General features: G+C 43.9%; 1 protein-coding gene across 1 annotated transcript; it reads right to left on the bottom strand.

Moving 5' to 3' along the window:
- Positions 1–701: 701 nt before the first annotated feature.
- On the bottom strand, positions 702–27834 carry DSG3 (desmoglein 3; the record flags this gene model as incomplete). Its single annotated transcript, XM_080684823.1, has 16 exons — positions 702–1319; positions 2534–2799; positions 4337–4400; positions 4694–4833; positions 6422–6670; positions 9716–9943; positions 11093–11232; positions 11998–12269; positions 13847–14032; positions 14305–14433; positions 15280–15446; positions 16083–16227; positions 16657–16812; positions 17675–17803; positions 18513–18548; positions 27787–27834. 16 exons carry the CDS (start codon positions 27832–27834, stop codon positions 702–704), a joined length of 2973 nt encoding a protein of 990 aa, XP_080540949.1.

The raw sequence follows: 27834 nt of genomic DNA, 5'->3' as shown, positions 1-27834 counted from the left end.
GTGTAAAACATTTCCTTTGCATACATCATTTCAAGATGAATAAAGAAACCCCGGATACTATTTACAACTTACTAAACTTTCTTAAACGTTCTATGATAAAATTGTCTTATTGTTAGAATATGAGGCATATAGCTGTAGCAAGTTTACTCATAAACCGATAGCCCTTAGCTTGAGGAACAGATGCGCTTAGGGTCTCCCAGCACCAAGAAGATGGAAACAATTCAACTCTGACTAGTTCTCTTTTCCCCTCCTGAGCAACTCAAGATGCTTGAGCCAACACCTTAGACTGGTACGTCATTATTCATGACACAAGAAAAGGCGACAGAGACAAGAACCAGGACTCTTGACTCCAAGTGCTTAATCTCCTAAAAGTGCATTGCATTTTAAAGCGATGGACGCCTTTCTTTGGCGCTGCAAAAGCAGAAGTTTAAAAATGGTTGGGGACTTTTCCTACCGGGTATGTTAGGATTTTTCGAAAAGCATTAACATTTACTTCCACTTGAATAGTATTTGAGAATTAAGAGTGGCAGCATCTTCACTTTGGGGGTATGAACTAGAAAATTTCAACTGTAATTATGATCCCTTTATGGGAGTAGCAAGTAGGTGCCAACTTAGACCGATACGGAGACTTGCTATGCCATTATGGATAATTTGGTCCAAATATCTTTATGGGGCCACTATGCTACTCCAGGTCACTCTGGTCATATCAGACGGGAACAAGGGTCTTCTGTGTAGATCATGTTACACGACCCTCGCAGCTCAGTGGGACCGTGTAGGTGGCCGTGACCACTGGCAATGGGACAGATCACTCTTTCTGTCATGACCACATTCTGCATGAGAAGTGGATCCAAAGTCGCAGTGGGAGGTTGCATGAGGGAGCCAGAAGCCGAGTAAGACTCCGTCACCAAATAGCTGCCCTGCTGCAGGGGGTCGGGGATGGAAATGGCCGGTTGGAGGACAGAGCCGGAAGCAGACCAAGCGCAAGCTCCTTGACCGCCCGACGTGGTCTGGCCCCTAAACGGTTCCGAGTGCTGGATCTCTACAGAATGGCCGCAGGCGCCCATCCCAGAACCGCTGCTTTGGGTGGGCAGCTGAGACTGTTGGCCTTTGTCATCGAGCCCCAGGCTGATCTCTGCAAGTTGTTTAAATTTCGGGCCCAGCGAGTCCAAGAAGCTCTCATCCAGGTCATCGGCAATGAAGCTGCAGCAACCGAGGGAGCCCACGGGAGAGGCGGGGGCACCCAGGCCTTCGTTGTCATAGATCAGCAAGCAGTCATTCGCCTCCTGGCCATCGTCTACCTCTGCACAGGCGGATGCTTTCTGAAGGTGGAGAAAAGTAGGCAAATGGATTTAAAAAGAGACTCAACGGAAGCATACAATGCCACCCTACGCTCCAGGTCTGATCACGAACGCGTGACTTAGGTAATCCGTGGACACAGACATAGTCTTCGTACCAGCAATCTTAGCAGAAATGACCTGGTGTTTGGAGAGTAGTGTAGTTGATTTTCCCTCAGAATTGAGCCTGGCCGAGGCTCATGTGTTAATTCTTGCTTTTGAAGGCACTTACATGGATGTAGGCCTGAAAAACAAATGTGTATGAAGCCTGGAGGTTGCTCCCTGGGCCAGGTGTGAGGTTCCTGTGTGTACTTGAGCCCATGCATGTCTTTGTGTTGGGCGGTGGGGTGGGGGGAGTGGGGGGGAAGACATTCCACTGTCATCGTCTACACAGCGCCCACCCAGACTGCGGCCTTGGCCTAGATCTGCAGCCCTCGTGGGAGCCTGCCCCTGACCTGGGGCCACAGCACCTCAGACTGTCCCAAGCATCCTCTTCCCAAACCACCCCTCCCTGCCAGGCCAGCCTCAAACGCAGTGTCAGCCTACATCTGTGGGCAAGATCCTGGCACTCACCAGTTTGAAACCAAAACTATACGTGAGATCTGTTCTAATCACACACCAATCAGGAGGCAAGCAGCCTGCTCCCAGAGTCCTCTCTGTTCTGGTACCCCTGTCCCTTTATGGTCTGTGCTCATTGGATCTTTGACCACATCCCTTCTTCCCACTTTTGTTTTTGGGGGATTGATGCAATGGTTCTTCAACTTTTCTGGGCATGGACTGCTTTGAAAATGTGAAGAATGCTATAACCTTTTCTCATAAAAATATACGCACTTCTGTTCCGGCACCCTTTATGGTATAGGAAATACAAAATAAGCTGCTTCGTTTTTCTAAAGAGGATGTTGCTGATCCCGAAGTGCCCAAGAGTTTGCCATCCGTTGCTATTCCAGTTGGAAGGATGAGGTGCCCCTCGCTATCTTCTCTCACTTTGTGTCTATTTGCCTATTATTCCTTTTGACCAGTAGCCCCATTGTGACAGCCATCCTAGTTTATTTGTATTATTTAGGCAAAGAACCCCGATTTTTTTTTGGGTTACATTTTAGCAAGCTGTAAAGCAACTGCAAAACTGAAATATAGTCAAGTGGAAAAAGATCTCTAACAGAAAGGAGATAACAGAGCCATGAAGTTTTTCACCAAATTACCTGGGAAAAGTAGGACTCCAAGAAATTCATGCTTATTGCTCCTTCACCGCATTCCTTATGGGTCCCCCCAGTGGAATGCCTTGTTCGCATGGTTCCCGACTGGCCTGCAGAGCAGAAGCCAAATCCAGTGGTGGCCCCGAACCCCGCAGCTGCCCCAGATCCCGCGGCTGCTCCAGATCCTGCGGCGGCTCCAAGGTGGGTGGTCAGTTCCATGCCCGAAGCTCCTTCCGCCGTCATTCCTCTGGCACAGGCATTTGTACAGACATCTAAACACAGGGGAGGACATTCTCTAACGTCTCATGCTGGGACTCTTTAAAATACTGATCTTCGATATCCATGAGCAGCCATCAAGTAAAGCAAATTGGTGGGAGAAAACACAACGCTATGTCTGGTGGCGATAAGAACACCCCACAGTCTGTTCTGAGCGTAACGAGGAGGTGAGGGTATAACAGAGGATAAGGGCAGCTGAACGAGCTCTGAGAACATGCCGATTGAAAAACAGACAAAGGAAATGGATTTTCGGAGACAGCAGCCAGCAATGGAAAAGTGAAAACAGAATATTCAGCACACCACCAAGGAAAGCTTCTGATGCAATGCTTGTCTGCTTTCAGGGGGAGAATTGTCACAAAGCTGCCATATTGGCTCAGTCTGAAACCCGAAGAAGAGACATGCATGTGTGATCATGCAGATTAGCTGATGCTAACTTGTCTTGGTACCTAAGGAAACTGTTCACACAGCATTACTTAGATTAGCTAACATCTGGAAACAGCCCAAGTGCCCATCAGAAGATGAGTAGATAAAAAAGCTGTGGTACTATACACATGGAATACTACGCAGCAGCGAAAAAGAAGGATCTCTTACCCTTTGCAGTAGCATGTATGAACCTAGAGCAGCCATGGGCAAACTATGGCCCGCGGGCCGGATCCGGCTGTTCTATCCGGTTCTCTTGCTCTCCCCTCCGCTCCTTTGCTTTGAATTTATATTAGTTCACACAAACACTCCATCCATGCTTTTGTTCCGGCTCTCCGGTCCAGTTTAAGAACCCATTGTGGCCCTCGGGTCAAAAAGTTTGCCCACCCCTGCCCTAGAGAGTACTGTGCTAAGCAAAGTAAGTCAGTCAGAGAAAGACTGACAAAGTATCACATGGTCTCACTCAGATGTGGAATCTAAAGAACAAAATAAACTGATGAACAAGATAGAACCAGAGGCATAGATAAATGGAACAGACTGACAGCTCTCAGAGGGAAGGAGGGTGGAGATGACAGGAAGAGATCAACCAACAAATATATATGCACATATGCACAACCCATGGAAACAGACAATAGTGTGAGGAAGGCCTAGGGGTGGGGGCAGGGTGCAAGGAGACAGAGGGGGAGAAAGTGGGGAAAATGTGTAATAGTCAACAACAACAACAAAGAGAATAGTCAAAGTTGGGTGGTAGTACAGTGTTCGTTATATTTCTCTATATGTGTGAAATCTTTTCTATCCAAAAAAATCATAATTGACTGTGTGAGAGCTATATTTCAGTTTATTAAAGTTTGAGAAAAGTAACAAATCTTCATATATTATAAACAGTGGCATCAGTGGGCAAATGAACTTTACTGAAGCCAGATTTAGGTCATGAAATTGACTAATATCCTTAAAATAAATCATTTTATTAAAACCCTATTTTAATGGTACCACCTCCCAGCATGTACACGAATATGCAAATTATTAAGAAAAGAATTTAGAACACTTCTTGTTTTTCAACATTTCTAATTTAACCCACTGTGACTTTCAGAAATAAATTTGATGTTCACGTACCAGAATTTTCCATGAAATCAGCTCCATTGGAGGTTATAAGTGGCACACAAATATTTGTCATTTCCTGCAAACCATGTTAAAAAAATACATTAAAAACACACACAGATTTTGTGGCCCTTTGCAAATGGTGACATTACAAGAAACCCAAATGCTTGCAGGAATAACCACTTTTAGGATTTGACGTCTGAAGAACTAAGATCTTAAAAGGCTCCATTCATTTCAGCACTGACTCCCAAGGGTCCTTGAGGGCCAGGGAGCCTCTTCTTTTTATATCCCACAATCCCCTTTCCTGTCTGAATGTAAACAGAACTTCACTCTACATAATTGAAATAAATGTTTGACACACTGGATCCTCACCTTGTCTTCAGGTTGGGCCCCTTCAATCCCCCACTGATGAATTGTTCCTTCTGAGCCCTCAGGAACGGGGATAAATCCAGTTGTTGCTCCCCCAATGGGACCCTTCCCACAGTCACAGGTCAGCAGCAGAAGGGGGGCCACTAGCGTAAAGGAAAACAAAGTAGTAAGACATTCCAGTCTCTTGGAAATGATTTAACATGTCGATTGTCAGAATGTTACAAAGAAAATAAAGTATTTTAAATATTTATGGAAAATCTAACAGAAAGCACAGTTTGTTTCTGTGAAATAACACTTGGCAAATTAAACGTACTAAAATTTCATATGATCATGACACTGAAGGAGACAGAGTGGTCATTCTTGTGATATGTGTAGTTGTCTTAAAACGGGCCCTGTTTGATGGCGGATGAACGCGGTGGTTCAGTTCCTCCATCCTTGTTGGTAATTTATTTATTTATTTATTTTTTAAAATATATTTTATTGATATTTCACAGAGAGGAAGGGAGAGGGATAGAGAGCTAGAAACATCGATGAGAGAGAAACATCGATCAGCTGCCCCCTGCACACCTCCCACTGGGGATGTGCCCGCAACCAAGGCACATGCCCTTGACCGGAATCGAACCCGGGACCCTTCAGTCCGCAGGCCGACGCTCTATCCACTGAGCCAAACCGGTTTCGGCGGTAATTTATTTTTATTATGATGGCGTTTATTTGTACATGTTGAGGCTGTGTTTATGGTGTCAAGTGAACGCACACTGGATGGACAGGAGTTTAGGTGGGCGTGATGTTTTAGTGGTCTGGTCTCCTCTGCTCTCTGAGGAAACAGCAGTTAAACCAGCAAACTGCACTTCCTTATGCTTTAAAAATACCTTGTAAATTAACATTTAAGTGAATGGGTTGAAGTGGATTTTAACTCTAAGAGTCTGTGGTTTTATAATGAATTAGGGAAGTGACTGTGAATTTTTCAAGGATTTCTTTTATACAAGAATTTACCAAAAGTTCTTTTAAATTAAAAATATGATTTGATTCACAAGATTTCAATTTAAATGCAACTTTTTTAGAAACCCGTATATTGAATAAAGCACTTTTTACTCCTATTAAAAAATAGCACATGTGTGTAGTTTCCCTAAATGTGTTCCATGACCCTAATCATATGAAGCGAAGAAGCTATAAAGGGGGTGTGTGCATTGAGGCGGTGAGCTGTTTGGAGGAAGGGTTGGATTAAGCAGTGATGTCTTGGAGCCTAGGATAAGTTAATGTGTGCTGTAAAGCACAAAGCCCATGATTTCCTAAATTTCTTTGTCCAAGGTTCTCTTTTTATTTCAGAACCTCATGAGACTTGGATATGGCGAGAATATTTTAGGAGGTGTCTCCCTCATGGATAAAGTCATTGTTTTGATCATGAATATTATTTTCCCCCATCTTGATTCTCTCATGCTGTTTTCTAAATGTCTAGCATTTATTACTTGCGTATGCCTTATGCTAATGTCTACCACTTATGACTATAGATTACGACTCACATATATGACCTGCTTGGCTGGGTATGAATATAGATTATTGGCAAGTGACACGTTAACTTTAAACATTGCAGATTCTTCCTGGGAATGCCCTTTGCCTATGAAAGTTAGGGAACATGTCTTCTGCATCGCAAACATGCGTCGCCCACGCAGTGCAAAGGCCTCTGCAGTGCTGACCCCCGGGAGAAACAGAAGGAAGCGTGGGGATACTCACGCAGCAACATCAAAAGGCCAAGCAGGATCAGGCCGATGGCGGCGGGCCCCAGCCTCCCAGATGGCTGGTCTCCATACCTGGGCCCGGGCTGGGGGGCTGTACAGGTGTCCCTGTTGTCACACTGACACACCTCCACAGCCAGGTTGTCTGGAGTGTCGCACTGCCTGTCTTGTCTGTCTGCAATCACGAGGGAGATGGGGTACCTCCCGGGGGGCAGTGGCTGCTGGGCGGTCAGCAGCGCAGAGGTGGCTGTAGAGAAACAACCACACAGATCAACAGTGGGACAGGTGCCTTTTCTCCGAAAACCACTGCTTTTTGCTAACAGAGCCAGAGTTCCGTCGACGTCGCTGTTGTGAGCCGTGAGGCTACTGGTGGGGTGAGATTGGAGCAGTTATGAGGCTACAGGGGTTCGGCTGCGTAAATCGGGCTGCACATCCTCCTGGTCCCAGAGGGGTTCCCCACGAAGACTCAGTCCTACCCTGAATGTCTCCACAAAGAAGAGGGGCGCAGGCACCATTTACATCCCAGGTCCCTCTCCCGGGGTGCACCCACTCCTGTATGTCTGCCTATGCCAACTCCTTGATTCCTGGCGGCCCTCTTGAGACAAGCGGGAAGCCAGGACATGGAGCAGGGAAACGGAGGCCAGAGCTGAACCGACTGGCGGACAGTTTACAGCCAGTACAGAAGGCCGCCTCCCTGGAGATAAACTCCAGGCCTCGTTGTATATCAGCTCCAGGCCCAGAAAAGCAGCCACGCCAGGTGGGGGACACCAGCACCTGCTGCGATGACTGACCAGCCCCTGCCCGGACGCTGGCCAGTCGGTGGAGGCCACGACCCTGAACCTAGAAACGGATTAATGTTCTGCTGAAACCCTCCCCTGAGGCCTTTCCTAAGATTCCCGCCTGCGAGAAAGAGATAAAGTCCCCAGACAAAGGACTCAGTGTGTGCTCTCCCTATGGGGGAGCCTCCCCCTGTCCCCCCATTCCCTTTCCCTCTTCTTCCCTCACAGGCACGCATCTCCTAAACCCTAAAGGACCCCACGAGGCTTACAACCAGGGGAGCAATGGGCAGCAGCAGCTTGTCCCAGGCGAACCCCGGAACCTGACCCCAAGGCTCCCTTTGCTCTGACTCCCCGAGAGCTAGGGCAGCCCAGCCCAGCCCAGGCCCCCCTGTGGCTTCTCCTAAGCTAAGTCCCTTCTTGGTTTATGACTCCAGCTTGAGCAAGTATTCCCTCATAGTCATCTGAGCGCATGTTGTGAAATTTTCCTGCAGGAGGTCAAGAACCCACCCATTACCGGCTGCCCGAGGCAGACCTGCCAAGGGCTGGGTCCCCTTTCCTGTAACACCGTGACTGCATCCCTCCTGCCTAAATCCATGTCTCTGTGTCTGACTTACCAAGACTGAATTTCTGCTTTGGCTGATGCTACCTCAGCTGCCCTTGTCAGTCCTGATCCCGTGAGCCTGGTGCTGGCTGTGTGGGATTCCCTGTGGTGAAGGCCATTGTCTAGCTGACTCGTGAGCATTGATTGCTCTCCATTCTCCATTGCTACGTCCTCCCTTTCGAAGTGGGCTCCAGCAGCAGCTCGCAGTGGCTGCAGGTCTGTGCTGCTTCCGTCAGGCCTTATTTATTTATTTATTTTACACTCAATATTATTTTGTTTTAGTTTCAGGTGTACAGCCTAGTGTTGAATCGGTCTTGACTCCATCATGCCCTCTGCCGTTATCCCTGGTCCACCCAGTCCAACCACAGTTGTCCGGCCCACCTCACCCAGGCAGGTGTATCTAGGGCCAGGCCCTGTCTGTCTCATGTTTCTTTTGCAGCCTTTTCATTGGCTGTGTGTCTGGTAAACCAATTTAGAGCTAAATGCTATGTGCTTCATTTGGAGCTAAAATCTTACCCCAGGCTCAGTAAGGCCCCAGGAAAGGAGGCCATGGAGAGCAAGATCCCTTTGGGGACCTAGCAATGACGGACACCTAGGACGAGGGCCCCATGGAGCACATTTATAACAGGGAGCAAGGCTGGTTCAGAAAGGAGTGAGAGAAAAGTGAGCTCATTTATAAGGGACTTGAGGTGCCTGATGGTCACTATAGAATTTGGAAAGGGAGGAGATTCTTATTAAGTCTAGTGGCTGTTTCTCTGAGACTCCTGGCAAAGACAGGAAATGTAAACTTAACGTGGAAAAGGCCAGAAGAAAAGGAAGGATGGATTAGCTCATTGCCATTGGCGAATAGGTTTGCAGGTTTCCATTCACCCATGCTCAGGATTCCTAACTTGCAACTCTTCTAAGGAGCTCTTCCTATGAGCCCTGAGCAGGCCAACCCTCCCATGCGTCCTGTCTGCCCACAGCCTGCCCAGAAAGAAACCTTTATGTGTTCAGAAACTTAAACAGCTCTGCAGTACAAGAGGTGCCTGACTGATCTTCTTTTGGTGTGCCCTGGAGGTAGAGATCCTATCTAATAAAAGAGTGATATGCAAGTGGACTGTCACACCAACACACAACATGGCTGCCCCCATGTGGACACAAGATGGCTGTCACAAGATGGCCAGCAGGGAGGGCAGTTGGGAGGGACCAGTCCTGCAAGGGAGGGCAGTTGGGGGCGATCAAGCCTGCAGGGGAGGGCAGTTAGGGGTGACCAGGCTGGCAGAAGAGGGAAGTTGGGGGCGACCGGACCTGCAGGGAAGGGCAGTTGGGGGGGACCCAGGCCTGCAGGGGAGAGCAGTTGGGGGGGAGACCAGGCCTGCAGGGGAGGGCAGTTAGGGGGGAGACCAGGCCTGCAGGGGAGGGCTGTTGCCGGGGGGGGGGGTGGACCAGGCCTGCAGGGGAGGACAGTTAGGGGTGACCAGGCCTTCAGAGGAGGGCAGTTAGGGGTGACCAGGCTGGCAGGGGAGGGCAGTTAGGGGCAATCAGGCTGGCAGGGGAGCAGTTAGGCATCAATCAGGCTGGCAGGGGAGTGGTTAGGGGGTGATCAGGCTGGCAGGCAGAAGTGGTTAGGGGCAATCAGGCTGGCAGGGGAGCAGTTAGGCATCAATCAGGCTGGCAGGGGAGTGGTTAGGGGGTGATCAGGCTGGCAGGCAGAAGCTGTTAGGGGCAATCAGGAAGGCAGGCAGGCAAACAGTTGGGAGCCAGCAGTCCTGGATTGTGAGAGGGATGTCCGACTGCCCGTTTCCCTCAAGGGGTCCCAGATTGGAGAGGGTGCAGGCTGGGCTGAGGGACAACCCCCCCCACCCCCCATGCACGAGCGCTCTCATCATCCCGGAAGTTTCCTTGATGGTGCACCTGCACTGCTACTCACCGTTAATGGTCGTGATCCGCCACGCAACGGGCAGCTTTAGACTTTCATCCTCCAGTGAAAACACGTAGGGGCCAGTGTCTCTATCACTGTCCTGCGCTCTCGCGGAGACAACCACAGAAGGTGATGAGCTGCAGACTATTTCCTTTTCCAGGACTGTGGTTGGACAATTTTCATTGAAACCAGGTACTTCAACGTAGATGGTGCCTGTAGATGTCTTCCCCGTGTTTTCTGTAAGAACGGCATGTTAGAGTTAAAAAGGTATACAGAACAAGCAGGCTAGAAGAGTCAATATGGGGAGAGAGGGGACATATATAATACTTTCAACAATAAAGATGAAAAAAATATAAACAAACAAACAAAAATGAACCTTGTAAGTGTTTCCTGCATGCAGCCAAGTTAGTGTGTCTTCTCATGAGGGATTATATTTGTTATTCTTACAAGTAAAAATGACCTACAATCTCCACATCTTGTAAAAAGAAAATTGAACTTGTCTGGCATCTGATTTAATTAATAGCATTGGCTATTAATTTAATATGCTTGGGACCAAGACCTGTAAGGTGATGAATTCACTGACTGCTAATGAAATCAACATAAAAATAATAGTTTTCTTCAGTGCATCCTACTTCATGATCCCAGCACTGTGTGAAAGATTTTTACTTCTAAAGTTTGGGCCAAAGTATTTGGAATAAGAATTGATTTATTTTTGTTACCTAGGATATAAAAGATTATTGAAAAAAAATTTAAATATGTTGACAATCAAAAACATTAAACGAAATCTAGCAGTGGTGGGATTGAATCTTTCTGTATTTTTTCCCTTTGTGCTTTTTGCTATTTTCTCAGATGATTTGAATTTGGTGTTTATTCTTTCGTTTTAACTTTATGTTTGCTTATTGCCTTGAGCATAAGCTAATTTTATACTTGTGGACACATACATACATAGTCAATGAATCATATTTTTAAAACATTCCGGAAGATTTTATTGCTTAATGACATAAGCAATGAGGTCTTCATAAGGAACTCATTGTATGAGTAACTCACAAAGGCACCTCCCATTGGAGCTGAGCTTCCCTTATAGGCATTCAGCATCAATCTTTATCCATCCTTCTCAAAACCAGAAATTCTGGTGGGTCTAAAAACCCCTGTCCCAACCACAAGCAAACCACAGGACGGAACACAGAATTCACTGGTGCTACAAAGGCCACTGAGATGTTGGAATGCTAGCCTTCTAGCTTCAGCTGCCTCGGACTTGAGACCCAAGGCCCTACGATCATTGATCTAGTGTTGACAGGAATTTGTTAAAGAATCATAATCATCTATTCGTAACTAAATGCCATTGGAGGAACATTTCTCTAAATACGATTGAAATATTTTTCTTACCATCGATGGCTAGAACCTCTGCTATGATTGTCCTGTTACCTACGAAAGTAGAATCCCGAGCCATGTTTTTGGCAAATTTGATTTCAGCCGTTTTTGAGTCAATAATTAGAAAACCACCATCATTCCGTCCGAGGACATATCTGTTTTATAACAGAAAAAGGTAATAGTTTTCTTTCAAATATGGAATGTTACCTGCTTAATGAAAATGACCCATTTATATTTAATGTATTTGTTTTGAATATAAGACATTGAAACATGCTTTTCTGAAAAGCAGCAGAAAGTTAACAAATTAGCATGGACACACAGTATTTTATAACCCTTAAGATATGTTCACCTGGGTTTTTCTAATTTATGCTCTGTGCAATAACCTGTGTCCTTACTCTTTACACTACAGTAACGATTTTTGCACGTGCTCTTAGATTTTAGGCGTATGTGTCTGTCTTTGTAGATAGTGTTCCGTCTTATTGCACCACAACCTTCTGGTGAACTTCCGCTCTTTAAGACTCAGTTGAAAGTTTCTGTGAGTCACTGTCCTGACCTCTCTAGGCGGGCTGAAGCATTTTTCTTTCAGTTTCCACTTTGACTTATACTTATGTTATCTTTGCTCACAATATAATATCGTCTAATGATTTCACTAGTTATCTCTCCTCCAGTTAGCAGCTCATTGAGTTGGCCACCTTTGTATATCTTTGTATTCTTGCCTTATAATAGTTTGGGTGTTATTTATTCATTTTAACACTGGGGATGGAGTCTGAAACCAGGGCATGTGCCCTGAGTGGGAATTGAACTGTGACCTCGTGGTTCATAGGTTGATGCTCAACCACTGGGCCACACTGGCTGGGTATAATAATTTATGGATTAATACTGAGTCAAGGAATAATAAAATGTTATTGAAGTAATCGTACCTGACATTTGAAGCAACTTTGCCAGTGTCTTCATCAATGGCTGCATACGTTCCCAGGATATAATTGATCAACTTTTTCCTACTTATGCCTTTCTGGACAGTAAACGTCTTGGAAGCAGGGCGGAATGCGATTCCTTCTTGCACATTTATAACTTGAACCTTGACTTGGGTTGACTGGATTCGATATTGAGAGATTACAGATCGGTGAAATTCAGCTTTGTTTTTGACGGCGATACTAAATTGTGCGTTTTGTAGTTGTTCATAATCTAGGGGCTGGAATAAAAATAAAATTAGAAGGAAAGTGTCAAAGAAATACGGTTTGGCAAACCCAGAAGAGGACAAGAGAACTCTAACGGAGATTCTTATTTCTATGAATAGAAACCGATGTAGCAAAATGGTTTCAGAGATCATTGTAATGTTGAGCTAGAGAGACCTTTGGAATTCTTAACTCATGTAACCTCAGTGCAGTGATACTTATAAAGCAGGGTACTAGCAAACGTCATTTTAGGCGACGTGGTGCAGAGGAAGGAACCCCGTGTTATGGCAGCCGGTTTGAATCCCGGTTCTGCTACTTACAATCTGTGTGACTCAGGGAACAGTATTTCCTATCTCTGATCCTCGACTTCCCACTTCTGAAAAAAATCCCGCCCTGGCCGGATTGGCTCCGTGGAAAGAGCATCTGCCTGCAGACCAAAGGGTCCTGGGTTCGATCCCAGTCAAGGGCACGTGCCTTGGTTGCAGGCTCCTCGGGCCTTGGCCCTGATCGGAGGCAACCGATCTGTGTGTCGATGTGTTTCTCTCACATCGATGTCTCTCTGTCTTTCCCTCTCTTTTCCACTCTCCCTAAAAATCAATGGAAAAATACCCTCGGGTGAGGATTGACAACAAAACAAAACAAACAAACAAACAAACAAACAAACAAAAATCCCTCACCTCGTCAGGTTGTGAGGCCTGAGCAAACTAAGGCCCGCAACACACTCCTCTAAAGGCAGCGCTGGCCACTCACAGGACAGTCCCGGGTCCCGGGCAGTGATGTCTTCCTGATTTTAAAATTCGTAGGAGGCCAAGGCAAACCGTCTTTGTAAACGTGGCTGGCGAAGAGGCCTCTGCACAGCAGTGTGGGTGGCTTTTTAGAGACCCGTTTGCAGATGGTCTTGCATGAGAACGGTTTGACCCTGCTATGGGGTTGGCCCAGACCAAGCCTGAGGAACCCTAGGGTAGCCTTCATAGTAAACTTTTTGAGGGTGATAAGGACACGCTCATTTTGGTTACATTTGTGCATTCATGAGAACAATTACAGTAAGAGGTCTGGATTTGAGTTTTAACTTGGCAATGACTGCCAAGCATGTTAAATGGACACTTTACTCACCCATTTTCCATCTTGCAGCTTCAGCTATCCATGCCCCTTTTCTAGAAAAGCTTGCCTCTTTTCCTCTTTGACTAGCTAATCCACTTAAAATAAACTGACAGATTCAAAAGCCACAATTCCACGTGTTTGTATCTCTTCCTAACTTCAATTGTAGAGGGAAAATGAGATTAAGTCAAGAAGTGTGTTTTACTTCCTTGTGCTTAAATCAAGCGTGTGTGTGTGTGTGTGTGTGTGTGTGTGTGTGTGTGTATTTGTGTTTACTACAGACAGTATGTTACTTTGTAAGGAAATAAATCAACATGTTAAAAAGGCTGTCTTTAGGTAATGGGGCTGTGTGTGTGTCTTTAAAAAATTTGATCTACTTTTATGTGTTTTCTAGAAAGAAGTGGTATGATTAATAAGTGCATGAAGTTTACTTGTGGAAATGGTAGTTTTGGCTAATAGAGAATATGTTAGCCAACAAAGGGAAGGGAGCCCTTACCTTAACCACCTTCAGGATGCCTTCGTTAGTCCTGGCATCCGTTTGTATTTCAAACCAATTCCCTTCGTTGCCGGAGGTAAAGAAATACTCCGCCAGCCAATTATCTGTGAACTCTTCGTCCAGATCTATTACTTGAAATCGAAGTAACTCAGAACTCAACGTGTTTTCCTCAATACGCGCTGAATACTAAGAGGAGAGAAGCAGCGTTTAAGATTCCATGTCAGGTTCCATCGACGGGGCTTGTGTTTATTCTGAATGGCATTCATCACGAACTCTCCGATTACGTGTTGCCTCCTTGCCAGTGACTGAATTCCTATATTTTACAAAAGCTATTTTTTTAGAGAAAAGTGCGGAGAACCTAACTAGAAGCCAGCAAGCAGACACATGCTGAATTAGGGTGGCAACGTATATAACAAAAACGTATATCAGAACGATTCTTGAGAGAGTGACGGGTGTACCTGAGATTCCTTGAACATCGGGAAGTTGTCGTTGACATCCTTCACTCTGATGCTGCTTTCACACTGGCTTGATAACCCCTCTCCATCTCGGTCTGCGCCACTCACAATCAGACGATAGCTGCTCACTTGCTACGTTTGGAGTCAGGAAAGAAAAGGAATTAACTCCGGTGCCAAGAATAGGAAGGACAACTACTCGCTTCCCGAGAGTAAGGAGGGAAAACATTCCAGCGCATGATTTCATAAAGCACGTGCACTGTGTCCCGCCCATCCTCGAGGGTGTGCGGGGCTCTCGAAGGCTTTAAGAGGCTAGAACAGATTTTCTCTTTTGTGAGCTGCTTAGGGCAAGAAAGGACACTTCGAAGAAACATGGGCAGTGGTGATGGGGGGATGCTTATGCGAGGGAAGCTCACTCACACACAGAGTTTTTTCCTGGCGGTCTGTTCAGAAAACCGTCTGCATAAAAGTAATATGGAATGTGCTGGGGCAGGGTGTGGTGGCGGCGGGGTGGTGGTAGGGTGATGGGGGAGAGAGAGGAAGGGGATTCTTTAGTGTTCTGGAAGCGGGGGTAACATGAAAAGAAGTCAGGAGAAGAAGTGTGCCATCAGAGAAGGCTGTTCTCCAGAGAGACATTTTTTGCTCCATCTGTGAATATCCTTTTCCTCCATCGCATGAGGAATTAAGCACAGTTGGTCCTTGTCCATGTAGGCAATGCCTTCGTCACGCTTTCCTGAGCGCCCACTGGCGTTCTCACGCTTGTTGACGGAGGTATGATTGATTGTGCAGGTGCCAGGTCCCCCCCCCCCCCCCCCCCCGGAATCACATTAGAATGCAGACAGTTTCCCTAGATTGGTCCTGTTGAGTACTGCGAACCTCTTTTCCTTTCTCTTTTCATTCTCTGCTAAAATGGAATCGCTTCCTTTTGGCTTTCTTAAATAAAAGCCTTTCCTCGAATGTCTCCCACGTGCCTTGCTTTACCTCTCGGTCAAGAGAACTGGTCAGAGTGCGGACTTCCCCGCTGTGTCTGCTCATGATGAACATGGCGATGCCTGCGGGCTCCTGAGAGACGATTTTGAAGGCAATTTTAGAGTTCGGATGGTTCGGTTCATCGGCGTCCGTGGCATTCAGTATCATCACCAGAGTGTCTAGGAAGGGAGAAGTTCATTAAAGAATGCGGAGCCACTGGTGTTCTGTTCACGTTATTTACGCAACTCAATTTCAAATCAACGTTTGCTTTTTAAGATCTTATACCTATATGTATGCTAAAAATATTACATGTCCCTCGCTGTCTGTCTTCATCAGGTAGAGCTGCCCTACCTTCCCTAAACCCCCCCAGGTCCCCGTCAGCCTTGGCTGTGTGGGGATGAGAGGCTTCTCTGTCCTCCCTTGATGGATGGCTTTATGATTCTCTCTTTTCCCCACATTATTCAAGTGAGGTGAGAGGGTCTCGTGCCTTATAATCTCAAAAAGCTCTGCTGGGGCATCCCGGCTACCTAAGGCCCCTCGTTAGCTTTGTGACTGCTGGGCACTCATGTAACTTGTATGTATAGAATAAGGTACTAGTGGCCTCATTACAGAGCCACACCTAGAAGTACAATGGCAGTGAGTTATTAGCTCAACTACAAATATCAGAAAGAAGATTTAGGTTATCTTTATGAGTTTTTCTGGAAAACTGATGAAACTAAGAATAAATTAGCGTATAAAAATGATGTGCTATCGTGATACTTGTATTTGAAAATTTAAAAAAAGTCAGCAGTGGTGTGTACTGTAAAAGGACTTACTTGAAGGACTATTTTCTTCAATTTCACCCATGAATACCCTTTGTGAAAACACTGGAGGGTTGTCATTGATGTCTAAAATTTTGACCGTTAATATAAGTGGTTTCTCTACATCTTGTCCTAAGGCATTTAGCGCATGACATGTGATCTAGAAAAAAAAGGGAAAATGTTAATTCTCACTCAGCAAGCTTAATTTGCATACGAGGATCCCGCCCTGGCATGGATAGGACTTTCATGCAAAGGAGAAAAGTATTTCCCCGAAGAGCAGACACAGTAGGAAAAGGCACCCGTCTGGGCAGACCCGTTGGGCTAGCTGCCCCTCTCTCCAGACTGATACTGACTCATGGCAGGGCGAAGCTCTGGGCAGGCCGCACCTGGAGTTTGGCAGTCATGTCCCTCCTGGCATATCCTTCAGGGCCATGACCATGAGTGGAGGCTCCTTGTCGAGGGACTGATGTTATTTGCTGGTGGATTGATTTATGCACTGATACCGCTCAATTAACCAACACAAGAGTATCATCTTCTAGCTACGATGCATGAGGGGAAAAGGGCGCCCAATGTTGAAGACACTACTTACGTGGAAATTTGGGGTTTGCTCACGATCAACTATGGCTGTTATGTTAATATCACCAGTATTTCTGTCAACAACAAATATTCCCAAAGGGGGCTGATCAATTCCGATTCCAGTAATGCGGTAGGTAATTTTCTGTTGTGCATGGAAATCTGAACTAATCTGCAGCAAAAAATACCCAAAGTGTTAATATGATCATTACTCAGTCTTTTTCCTTCCCCCCTTTTCTCCACCACTATAGCCTTAAGTCATCTGTTCGTTTATTCACCCTTTCTGACACTGTGCTGTTTATTTTTTACCTTAATAGATGCTAGAAATATGACATAAATTGTTGCTTCTGTTGACCGGTATGGACCAATATGCATTAATCATTTTGGCTTTAGAACATTTGCTTAGATTGTGGCCACCATGGTGATGTTAAAGATTGAGAGAAAGTCAGAGAGGCTACTTCTGAATGCTCCCTTTCTTAACAGTTAACATTTATAAAAGACATTTATTTTAGTTTAAATAGGGAGAGCTGGAGAGGAAAAAGGGAAAGGTTTATATAGTAAGTATTAAAATGTATTGCTCTTCATTCTAATTTTATAGCTTTTTGTGTGGTAAAGTTCAAAGATGTATAGAGTTAGAATAGTGTAACGAACCTGATATATTTTATCATTCAGTTCCAACGATTAAGAATACATGGTCAATCCAGTGTTGGCTTCCAGCCATTTTTATAATAGTCTTATCCACATATTTTTTTTCCTATTGGCTAGAATCTGGATCTAAATAAGGCTTATCCATTGAAATTGGTCCAAGTCTTTTAATTATTTTTTTATTACTCTACAGACCATAGTTCCTTTATCTTTGTCTATCTCTATTATTATTATTATTATTATTGATTTCCTTTTGGTTGTAGATATCAGGTTATTTGTTCTGTGGGTGGCCCAGTCTGCATCTTGCTAACTGGAACTGCCCTATTATTTTAAATTACATCTAATCCATTTGTTCTGAAAACTCTCACTTCTCTGCTCAGATGACTTACTTGGGCAATGGGGTTTCTTTTGGAGTTGTCTTCCTCTTCTCTGCAGGGTCTTGCAAATTTCACCCATTCACGTTTATGTCTCCTTTTGCCTTGTACTGCTGTCCCATTTTCTCCAGGCTGCCCTTTCGTCTTACGGAAAAGGGGTTCTGTGTTAGTATGCACATGGTGGGACATTTTTGCTTTGGGAAGTGATTATAGACCAGCCTTGGGCAAACTACGGCCCGCGGGCCGGATCCGGCTGTTCTATTCGGTTCTCTTGCTCTCCCCTCCGCTCCTTTACTTTGAATGTATATTAGTTCACACAAACACTCCATCCATGCTTTTGTTCCGGCCCTCCGGTCCAGTTTAAGAACCCATTGTGGCCCTCGAGTCAAAAAGTTTGCCCACCCCTGTTATAGACACATAGGTTGAAGAGCCCCCTATGTTTCAGGGTATCTAAGACTGTTAGATGTCTACGTTGCTCTATCTCAGACTTTGTCAAAGAAGAAACATTAAGTAACTAAAAGAGTTACAAAGCTTGTTGCAATGTGATTTTTAAGACAGCATTTGATCATATTTTATATTTTCTCCATATATTTCACAATATCTTAACTATTCTGGGAACATAGGCCCTGTTTCATTAAAACCTGTTGATTTAACATAAGAATAAACAATGCCTGAGATAAATTACATTAATAACACACATTGCTGGTATTTAAGTATTATTGGATTAGTTGTTAGAATTTTCACATTTTAATTGTTAAGTAATTTAAAACATTTAATATTTGTTTTCCTGAACACAATTTTAATTTTTTAATGGAACTATTATTTTAGTTACAAAAAGCTTTTCATACTTTACCTCTAGTCTCGTTTCTCCATGAACCAATAGGACCACCTGTAGACATTTAAATAAAGTAAAATTAAATGTGAATTTTTCAAATAAGTACTAACTACTTAAGATAATAATCCCAATATTTACATTGTGCTGTTCATAGTATAATTTGTTTCTATTTTTTAAAAAGTAGATTTTGATTCAAAGAATAAAATCTCAAGAAAAAGAAAATGTTCTAAATATAAACAAATCCTTCCAGTTCTTTACTCTGACTACAGAATTTTAAAGATATACAGAAGAATCTATTGGATTTTGAAAATCTCTTTTTAATAGCCAATTATAGTAACCAGACATTTCAAATCTGGCTGTTCTGTAAATACTTCCCAGGAGATATGGAAATTGTTGCTTTGGCAAACAATGGCGATCATCATTGTGATAAACTCATCAGGTTCCATGGGCCATTATTGAAAGTCATGACCTACGTAACTGACTGGTACCAAGGCAATTCTGTATCAGTGAGCTGCAGAGGGGGGCATTTTTTTTAGTTGTTCAAGAGTGGATATAACGGATGGAGCCAGTCTGGTTTAGAGAATGGAACATAGAAGATGGGGTTAGAACTGCTTGCTGTGGCACACAGACCTGCTCATCTCTGCCCTACTCCATTTAAAGGCTGAGCTTAATTTTCTTACTCATCTGAAATAAATGACGATAAATGTGAAGGCAGGCAGGCGAGGGTCTTTACTTTCTCTAGAGCACACGGGACCTTCATCTCTGTCTTGTTCCATCTTGTTTTCTGCCTAGAATGCATCCTTCTTCCCCTTTCACCCCTTAAATATTACTCATCTTTTAAGATCAATTCAAATTCCAACCACGTCCATGAAGCTGTTTTTACTGAGGTCTCCTTTTCTAAGCGTGTGCAACCCTTATTCTGAACTATGCAATTTAGCCCAGAATGGTTTGCCTTGATTTATTATTTCTTAATCGTTTTATGTACATTGTGGCGCTAACCCAAGAGAACTGTAAATCTGTCCAATCAGTGCTTCTACATTATTATTATTACTTGCAACCCTTACAATATCTGTTCCTCCGTAGAAGTTTCATAACTATTTGCTAATCCACTGATCATGTGATCTGAAGGACATCTGGTAGGGGAAAGATTGTGCAAAATAAATCAGAAGAAAAAATGAAAGTAATAATAGTAGCTAGTATTTATTATGCTTTCATGTCAGTTGCTATGCAGAGAGCTTTATATTTATTATCTTAATACTTAGAGCAGCCGGCGAAGTGAGCTTCTGTTATTGTAACCCCTTTTTTGTGGATAAAGCGATGGAGACATAAGAGAGGGCGCACTTGGCTCCAGCTAACAGAGCCAGGATTCGAACCTTTGCAGCCTGACTCCAAAGTGTGCACATCACCACAGCAGTGGATTCTAGCCAAAAGAAGGCATAAATAGATAAATAAGAGCCAGTGGTAGAGAGAACGTTTTATAATAGTCAATTTAGACTTTTTTTCCTGGCAAAGACTGGGGGTTACTCCTGAAGTGATACAGATTTATTACGTTGTTTATTTGGGGAGATTATCATAAAGAGGTAAGTCCGAGTCTGAACCAAAGGAGTAACTCTATCAGACATAGGATGCCAGGACCTTTCCGTTCTAAATTGCTCATTGAAATCTTTATTTCCAGGGGTGTGTGTTCAGATAGCCACGGACAGAACCAGTGCATATTGTGATGGCAGGCCTCCACGTGACGGCATAGCTCTGCTGCTCTTTACTGAGCGCTCTCAGCGTTACGTGGGAGAGAAGACCAGGGCAATGTGGGAATTGCACTACCCCGTCTCAGGGAGGGAGGCCACGCACGCTCCCCTTTACAGGAAAACTAGGAAGAGTCATCCAGCAAATATGAACATGTTCGTACTAGCCCCGCAGAGAATGGTGCTTCTAATAGACACTGAAGTACAAGCTCTGTTTTCTCGGGACAGCATAGGAAGGACAAACCCTAAACTGTGGAGAATGAACATTGCAGACAGTGTTCCTTATTCGATCTTTTCACAGAATGAGAGTCCTTAGAGAAGTTACTTAGTCTAAACCTCTCTTTTAAAATCAAGAGCGTTCCCTAATTCTAAGGGGTATTGTGAAGCTGTGATTATTTTTGCTCTTCTAGGAATAAGGGTAGCTAATAAACACTTCTAAATTTTGAAAATGCTCTTTAGACATTTGTAAATATAATTGTAGCCTTATATTATTTAGAATTGTGTTTTAAAAAAACTTAATTATTTTAGTGAATACATCTCTGTGGCTACTTGATTATTTTAGTTAATTTGCTAATTAATTATTTTCAACATTTAATCACTAGTTCAGTAGTTTCCTGACAACATAAACCAGCTAAGTTGTCTCTCTTGGACCTGGACTGGACATATCAGTGCAGAGAAAGCACTTCTTATCTTGAGAGTTCCTACACTTTTCCTGCCTCCTCTTAGTTCCTGGTTATTTTGATAATTTTGATTATGTGGTTTTTGAAAAATTGACATGGCAGAAATACTTTGGTATAGCTAAGAATTAGAAATATTTTATTAAAATCAAATCAGATTATTAAATTAATAAAATATCCATATCCCCCATTTGCTAATTAAAATGTATGTAGTTATACTAGAGGCCTGGTGCACAAAATTCATGCACTTAGGGGGGGGTCCCTCAGCCTGGATCACGAGAGGGCGCAGGCCAGGCCGAGGGACCGCACAGGTGCACAATGGGGGACGGGGAAGGATGCGGGAGGTTGGTCAGCCAGGGAGGGACCACAGGAGGGCTCCAGGGCATGTCCGGCCTGTCTCTCTCAGTCCTGATCGGCCGGACCCCAGTTGCAAGCTAACCTACCAGTTTGAGCGTCTGCTCCCTGGTGGTCAGTGCATGTCATAGTGAGTGGTTGAGCGGCCTTAGCATATCATTAGCATATTATGCTTTGATTGGTTGAATGGCCAACCAGACGACTGGACACTTAGCATATTAGGCTTTTATTATATAGGATCATCAAGGTTTGTACTGTATATGGTAGATACACAATAAATACATTTTGAGGATATTTTAATAACAACTGCTACTTTACTTGGTCTGGCTATCATTTTATTTGGAGTTACTTCAAGCTTTCGTGTGGGAGGGACAGACAGTTGGACTATGCATTGGATTCATGGAGCTGCTCCCAGCTGGCCTGGGGCATAGCAACCCTTCTCATCTCTAGAATGGGTTTAAGAAAGGGCCTCACCCACTCCCCTCTGGGAAATTTGAAGATGAATTAGGTAATTCAAAGAAATCATTTCAATTTTTAAACATGTTTTGTATTTAATTATTTGTGGGAATAAAGTCATAATATATATGTATATATCTATATTTATCTCTCTATATATGTTGGTGATCTCATTTCTATAATTGGTCAGATGCAGTGATTATTAATGTGTCAGGCCATAGAGGTCATCAGTAATGTTTGATGAATAAATTATATATGTACAATTCAGAAGACATGAGTGATTTATCTTTCATCATCTCCTATCTACCTATCTGTCTATCATCTATCTATCTATCTATCTATCTATCTATCTATCTATCTATCTATCTCTTTTAAAATTGAAATTTAACCCCCTTTAAAAATTCTAATAAACTTTGTATTCATCAAGTCAAATTTCTTACTTGAACAAAAATGGCATGTTTAGCCTGACTGGTTTGGCTCAGTGGATAGAGCGTCGGCCTGGGGACTGAAGGGTCCCAGGTTCGATTCCGGTCAAGGGCATGTACCTTGGTTGCGGGCACATCCCCAGTGGGAGGTGTGCAGGAGGCAGCTGATCGATGTTTCTCTCTCATCGATGCTTCTAACTCTCTATCCCTATCCCTTCCTCTCTGTAAAAAACCAATAAAATATATTTTAAAAAAAAATGGCATGTTTATTTCCTTGGAAATTCTTATTTAATTTTGGACAATTAAATTTCAGTAACTGAGTTTTAGAGTACACTCAATTAATTTAGAAAGTTAAACCTTGTATCATGATAGAGATGCTAATTAAAACAGATACCCATGGATATTCTCAGATGCTCATTTTAAATGCTGCATAAGTTGCAGTCAAGTATAGTAATAAAAAAACTGGACCCTGGATCCTGAATCCCTGAGTTAAATCCCAGTCTCGATGGACCAGTTGTATAATTTGGAAACATTACTTAATTTTTCAGTTTCCTCATCTGTAAAATAGGGACAACATTTCTCCTTACTTCGTAGGTTTCTTGTGAGGATTCAATGAATTCATAGGTGTAAAGTGCATAGATGAGCCCTAGCCCACTAGGACTCATATGTTTCATACGTGTTAATCACTTCTGTCCCCAAACTTAAAAAAAAAAAGGTATAAAAGAGCCCCTTAGACATGAAGTGCCCTCTTATTATTACTATCCACATCAAGGCACATAAGAACTTCCCCCTTTTTGAGCATTAGAAAGGGACAAGAACCGGTTCTCCTCGGTCCAGTTGGGTAGCTCGTTCCTTGCCCAACCCCAGGGGGCTGTTGACATTGGAGTTGATGTGAGTGCACCTCCTGGAACTGTGCCCTGCACAGCCTGGCCAGCCGCACAGCGGCCATGAGAGAAAGCTGGGCATGTTAGACAGGGCCAGTTATTCATGGTGTTCTTAGAGGTAGTAGCCAAATACCTGTCCATCGGGTGCCCCCCAAGTGTATCCACACACTTCGAATAATTATAGAGGCAGTGTTTATTAAAATGCACTTCACTTTCCAAAACTGAGCTATCAGCTGGTAAAGTGCATACATTCTTGGGGACACCCTGTTCTTCTCTTGTGATGAACTTTCACAGCAAGCCCTCACCTGAGGCCATCAGGGTGACTCCTGACTGAGAGGAAGAGGGGGAGGCTAGAGGTTAGAAGCAGCCTGCTGGGAACTGAGGGTTCGGTTCCAAAGGAAAAGGAGCTTCAGGTGTTAGGTAAGTGGGAGTGGTGATTGACAGAAGCAATTACATCTCTCCCGCCTTCCGCTCAAGTCGGGCGGGGTTGCCAGAATTGCCTGGCAAGGTTATTCTGATTTGGGCTCTTAACCGGAAGAGAGGACCAGGGGGAAACTAATTTTCATACATGTATTAGCATTGGAAATCAGATTGTTTCATCCATCACGAGAAGAAGAGATACCGCAAAGATTTTCCTTCTGTTAAAGATTGGGACCATTTAGCCTACAGTTTTTTCCTAACAGTTGACTCTTTGGCTATTCTGTAGAAGAAGGTGGTTGGAGGTCATTTCTCTATTTGGACGGCATTCTCTCAGAACCTGATAGTTAAACGACTTCTCTCTGCTTTTCTCCAGCCCTACCACTGCTTACTTTACACACTGTGCTCTGGAGATATTTGCGTTTCAGACATCTCTATTAGTTTTGTGTTGAGTAAACTTTTATGTAATATACAAACATAAAATTAAAACACTCATTGTCCAATAGGAGTGTTATATTTGTGGACTGTAAAACACTGAGCAATGTGCACCTTGAAGACAAACGTTTTCAACAAGTGAAGTCTCTGAAGAAAAGCATTTTTCCATCACAAAGGCTTTCCGCAAAATGATATTTTGTATCGTACAAATGGATTAAAGAAGCACAGGAAACTGATAAATAGTAAGGCAGAATGTTAAGACGCTATCAGGAGTCATCTCAGTGACTGAAGTATTGCAACTCATAGGCATTCGCCTCTTAGAAAGCACTGGGCATTTTCCAGCACTTCCCTGCACACTGTCTCCCTCTCCCTCTGGCCATTTTAGGGTAGGCAGAGGGCTCTGGTCCTTCTTGTTTGACAGCGGCGGGAACAAGGGCTGGAGTGAGTCAGCAGAGCAGGCGTGGACAGAGGCCTGTGACTTTGCTGTTCTGTCTCGCCTCTCTAGGTAACCCTGGTGTGATCCTAGGGTGGCGGAATTAGTGCAGAACCTCAAACACGTTTTCCGACTTTCAGACCCACCCTTCCACAACAAAAGATGCGCGTCCCCACTAGACAATGCTTGGAAAAACATTGCTTTTTTCCCATCACCACACTGTTTCGAAACTGGGTGGTGCCCCGCTTCTGAAAGGATTCCATTAGCCTTCACAGAACGTACTCTGCAATAGGACCCTCATCTGCTTTTCCAACTCATGTCCAGACTCCCCAGTGCAAACTGGCATTCCGGCCAAACCAGTGTGTCCATTGTCCCCAGGCACATGTCATAGGGCACCTGCCTTTCTCACGTTGGTTTGACAAGGGGAGATCCCCTCCCTTGGCCCACCTGTGGAATCTCACCTGGTCCCCGGAGCCTCGTTTGCCTACCTCACTGCTGACTGACACTGCCTTCCACTAATAGCATCAATAGACCAGCATTGTCCAGTGAAAGTGTAATGAGAACCCATGAATAATTTTAAATGTCCTAATATATTAAAAAGGACTTAAAAAGGTAATACTAGTTTTAACACACGTCTTATCTAATATATCCAAAATACTACCATGTCAATATGTAAGCAATATAAACATTATTAATGACATGTTTTGCATTCCCTTTTTCTTATTAAATCCTTAAAATATGATGCATATTTTACACCTAACGTCTCAGTTCAGACCGGTCTCATTTCAAGTGATGAACAGCCACATGTGGCTAGAGGCTGCCATTTGGACAGAGCAGTTCTAGACCACTCAGCTTGACAATTATGTATAAAGTTATATTGCTGTTTTAATAGCTTGTGTGTGGTGGGGTATAACATTTTCTTGAGGGGAGAGCAATGTTTTAACATTTCATAGTGCATTTTAGAGGCTGTGTGTGCGTGTGTGCATGCGTGTGTGTGTGTGTGTGTGTGTGTGTGTGTGTGTGTGAAGGTATAGTTTAGAGAGGCCTTATTCAATTATTCACTTATCCATTCTTCAAACAATTGAGTGCCCACGGTAAGACAGGTATTACGGGTAGACATTGGAGATAAAAAAATGATGAAACAGCCTTCAGGATGAGGATCTCACAGTCACCAGAAGAACAGAGGGATGATAGAGGATATACCTCAAAGCAGGAGAGAGCTCTCTAAGCTTGTGGGGGTCCGATTCTGTGTCCTTATGACAACACTGTCCTGACTCACACTCTTCTTATCTCCTAGCTTCCCGAGTTGGTCACCCATTCCCAAGTGGGTTATTAGGCTACCTGTGGTTTAGTCTAGAAAAGACCATTTAAAAGTGGGAAGTCACATCTATAATAATAAAAGTGTAATATGTTAATTAGACAAGACAGCCGAACGACCTTCCGGACGTCATTCTGGATGTCCTTCCAGATGAAGCCGCTGCGGCAGAGGGGGCCGAGGCAAAGGCAGTTCGGGGTGATCAGGCGGGCAGGTGAGCAGTTAGGGGTGATCAGGCAGGCAGGCAGAGTGGTTAGGGGTGATCAGGCAGGCAGGCAGGCAAGTGGTTAGGAGCCAGTGGTCCCAGATTGCGAGAAGGATGTCCGACTGTCCCACAGGGATCGGGCCTAAACTGACTGTCAGACATTCCCTGAGGGTTCCTGGATTGCGAGAGGGTGCAGACTGGGCTGAGGGACACCCCCAACCCCCCGCACAAATTTTGTGCACCAGGCCTCTAGTTTCTCTATAATATTCTCAGGTCAAATAAATATATTAGATAACCAAAACAATTACAGTTCACCAATGAACAGCATGGGAATTTTTTTCAATAAATACTGTAAATGTATTTTTCTCTTCCTTATAATTTCCTTAATAACATTTTCTTTTCTCTAATTTACTTTATTATAAAAATATGGTGCATTATATATACATATCATATGAAATATGTGTTAATTGACTGTTTATGTTATTGGTAGGGGGGAGTCAAAAGTTATACAAAGATTTTTGACTGCACGGGGGTCAATGTCCCCCTCATCCATGACCCTGTTGTTCAAGGGTCAACTGTAGCTACTTTGTCATAATAGAAACGACTCTAACAAAATACATGCCAATTTTCTAGAGTGGCCTCAGGAGAGCCAAGGCTGGGGATCCCCTGGCTCACACGGCAGCTGTGTTCTAATTTTGGACACATTTACGGTCCAGAAAGTTCCTCCCTGTCACTTCTTAAAGTCCAGTGATCTCAACGTTATGGACGAAGAGGCAAGCAGAACGGATGCCCAGACTAGCCCAGTTTATTATCGATAAAGTGGGGAATTAGCATTAGGAATTTTTAAAAATGTTCACGTGTGATGATTTCACTATTTTGCTATCTTCATGTGACTGATAACATTTGCCTTTTCCTTCACCGGAATAGCACCGCGAGGAACAAGCTGGTCTGTAACATCCCGGCCAGGGCTTTGCTCTGCGGAGGCCACGTCTCTCTTAGTTAGAAAGATCCCACCCAGGGAGTATCACTGTCTCCGGAACGTGTCTGATAAATAAAAAGTGTTCGGTGTTTTCCACCAAAGGCTGGGTATGCTTTGCACAGAATAACTAAGCAGACACACTGTTTTCTCAGTAACCCTCTCAGCTGCTCTCAAATCAGACGTTGCTTTGATTTTAATTCAGCGGCCCTTGACTGTGGGAAAAACATGTCAGGCAGCAAGACCAGGCATGATTCAGAGCCATACGCTCCACAGATATGTAACCTGGGAAACAGGCCCGCTTCTCTTTAATGTGTTGTAGCTTGTGCATCAAAAAGACGAATAAAAACATTACTTTGAAGAAAGTGACGGTGTTGTGGAAAATACATCTGAGATCAGGGTTATCTGATCGATTAACTAAAGAAATTCTAAATGGAGACTTTCAAATTAATTTCTCCCTGGTTTAGTTTTTAAAAAAATATATATTTTATTGATTTTTTTACAGAGAGGAAGGGAGAGGGATAGAGAGTTAGAAACATCGATGAGAGAGAAACATCGATCAGCTGCCTCCTGCACACCCCCTATTGAGGTTGTGCCTGCAATCAAGATACATGCCCTTGACTGGAATCGAACCTGGGACCCTTCAGTCCGCAGGCCGATGCTCTATCCACTGAGCCAAACCAGTTAGGGTTCCCTGGTTTAGTTTTCTATATAAAATACATGAAAAAAAACCCCCAACAACCCACAGTAAATGGGTGAAATGAGTAATCATTACAATTGCATATTAAAATGTTACTTTGACTGCACTCTTTTAGACTTTCTAAGAGGGATTTGCAATTTCATTTTAAAATGTTTGTTTCCACTGTGCCCCCTTAGACTGTGTAATGGGGATTCAGCAGTCAAATATGATACTCCCTTAGAGGAGAGAAAGAAACGGGAAAGCGGGATCATTAGAAGGAGGAGTAGGACTTACCAGTAAAATGGCCAGAGGCCCCGTGGTCCTGCAGAGGAGCCAAGTCAT

Source organism: Plecotus auritus, assembly GCF_963455305.1.
Source record: "Plecotus auritus genome assembly, chromosome: 8".
NCBI classification, from domain to species: Eukaryota; Metazoa; Chordata; class Mammalia; order Chiroptera; family Vespertilionidae; genus Plecotus; species Plecotus auritus.
This window is presented reverse-complemented; position numbering and strand designations above follow the sequence as displayed.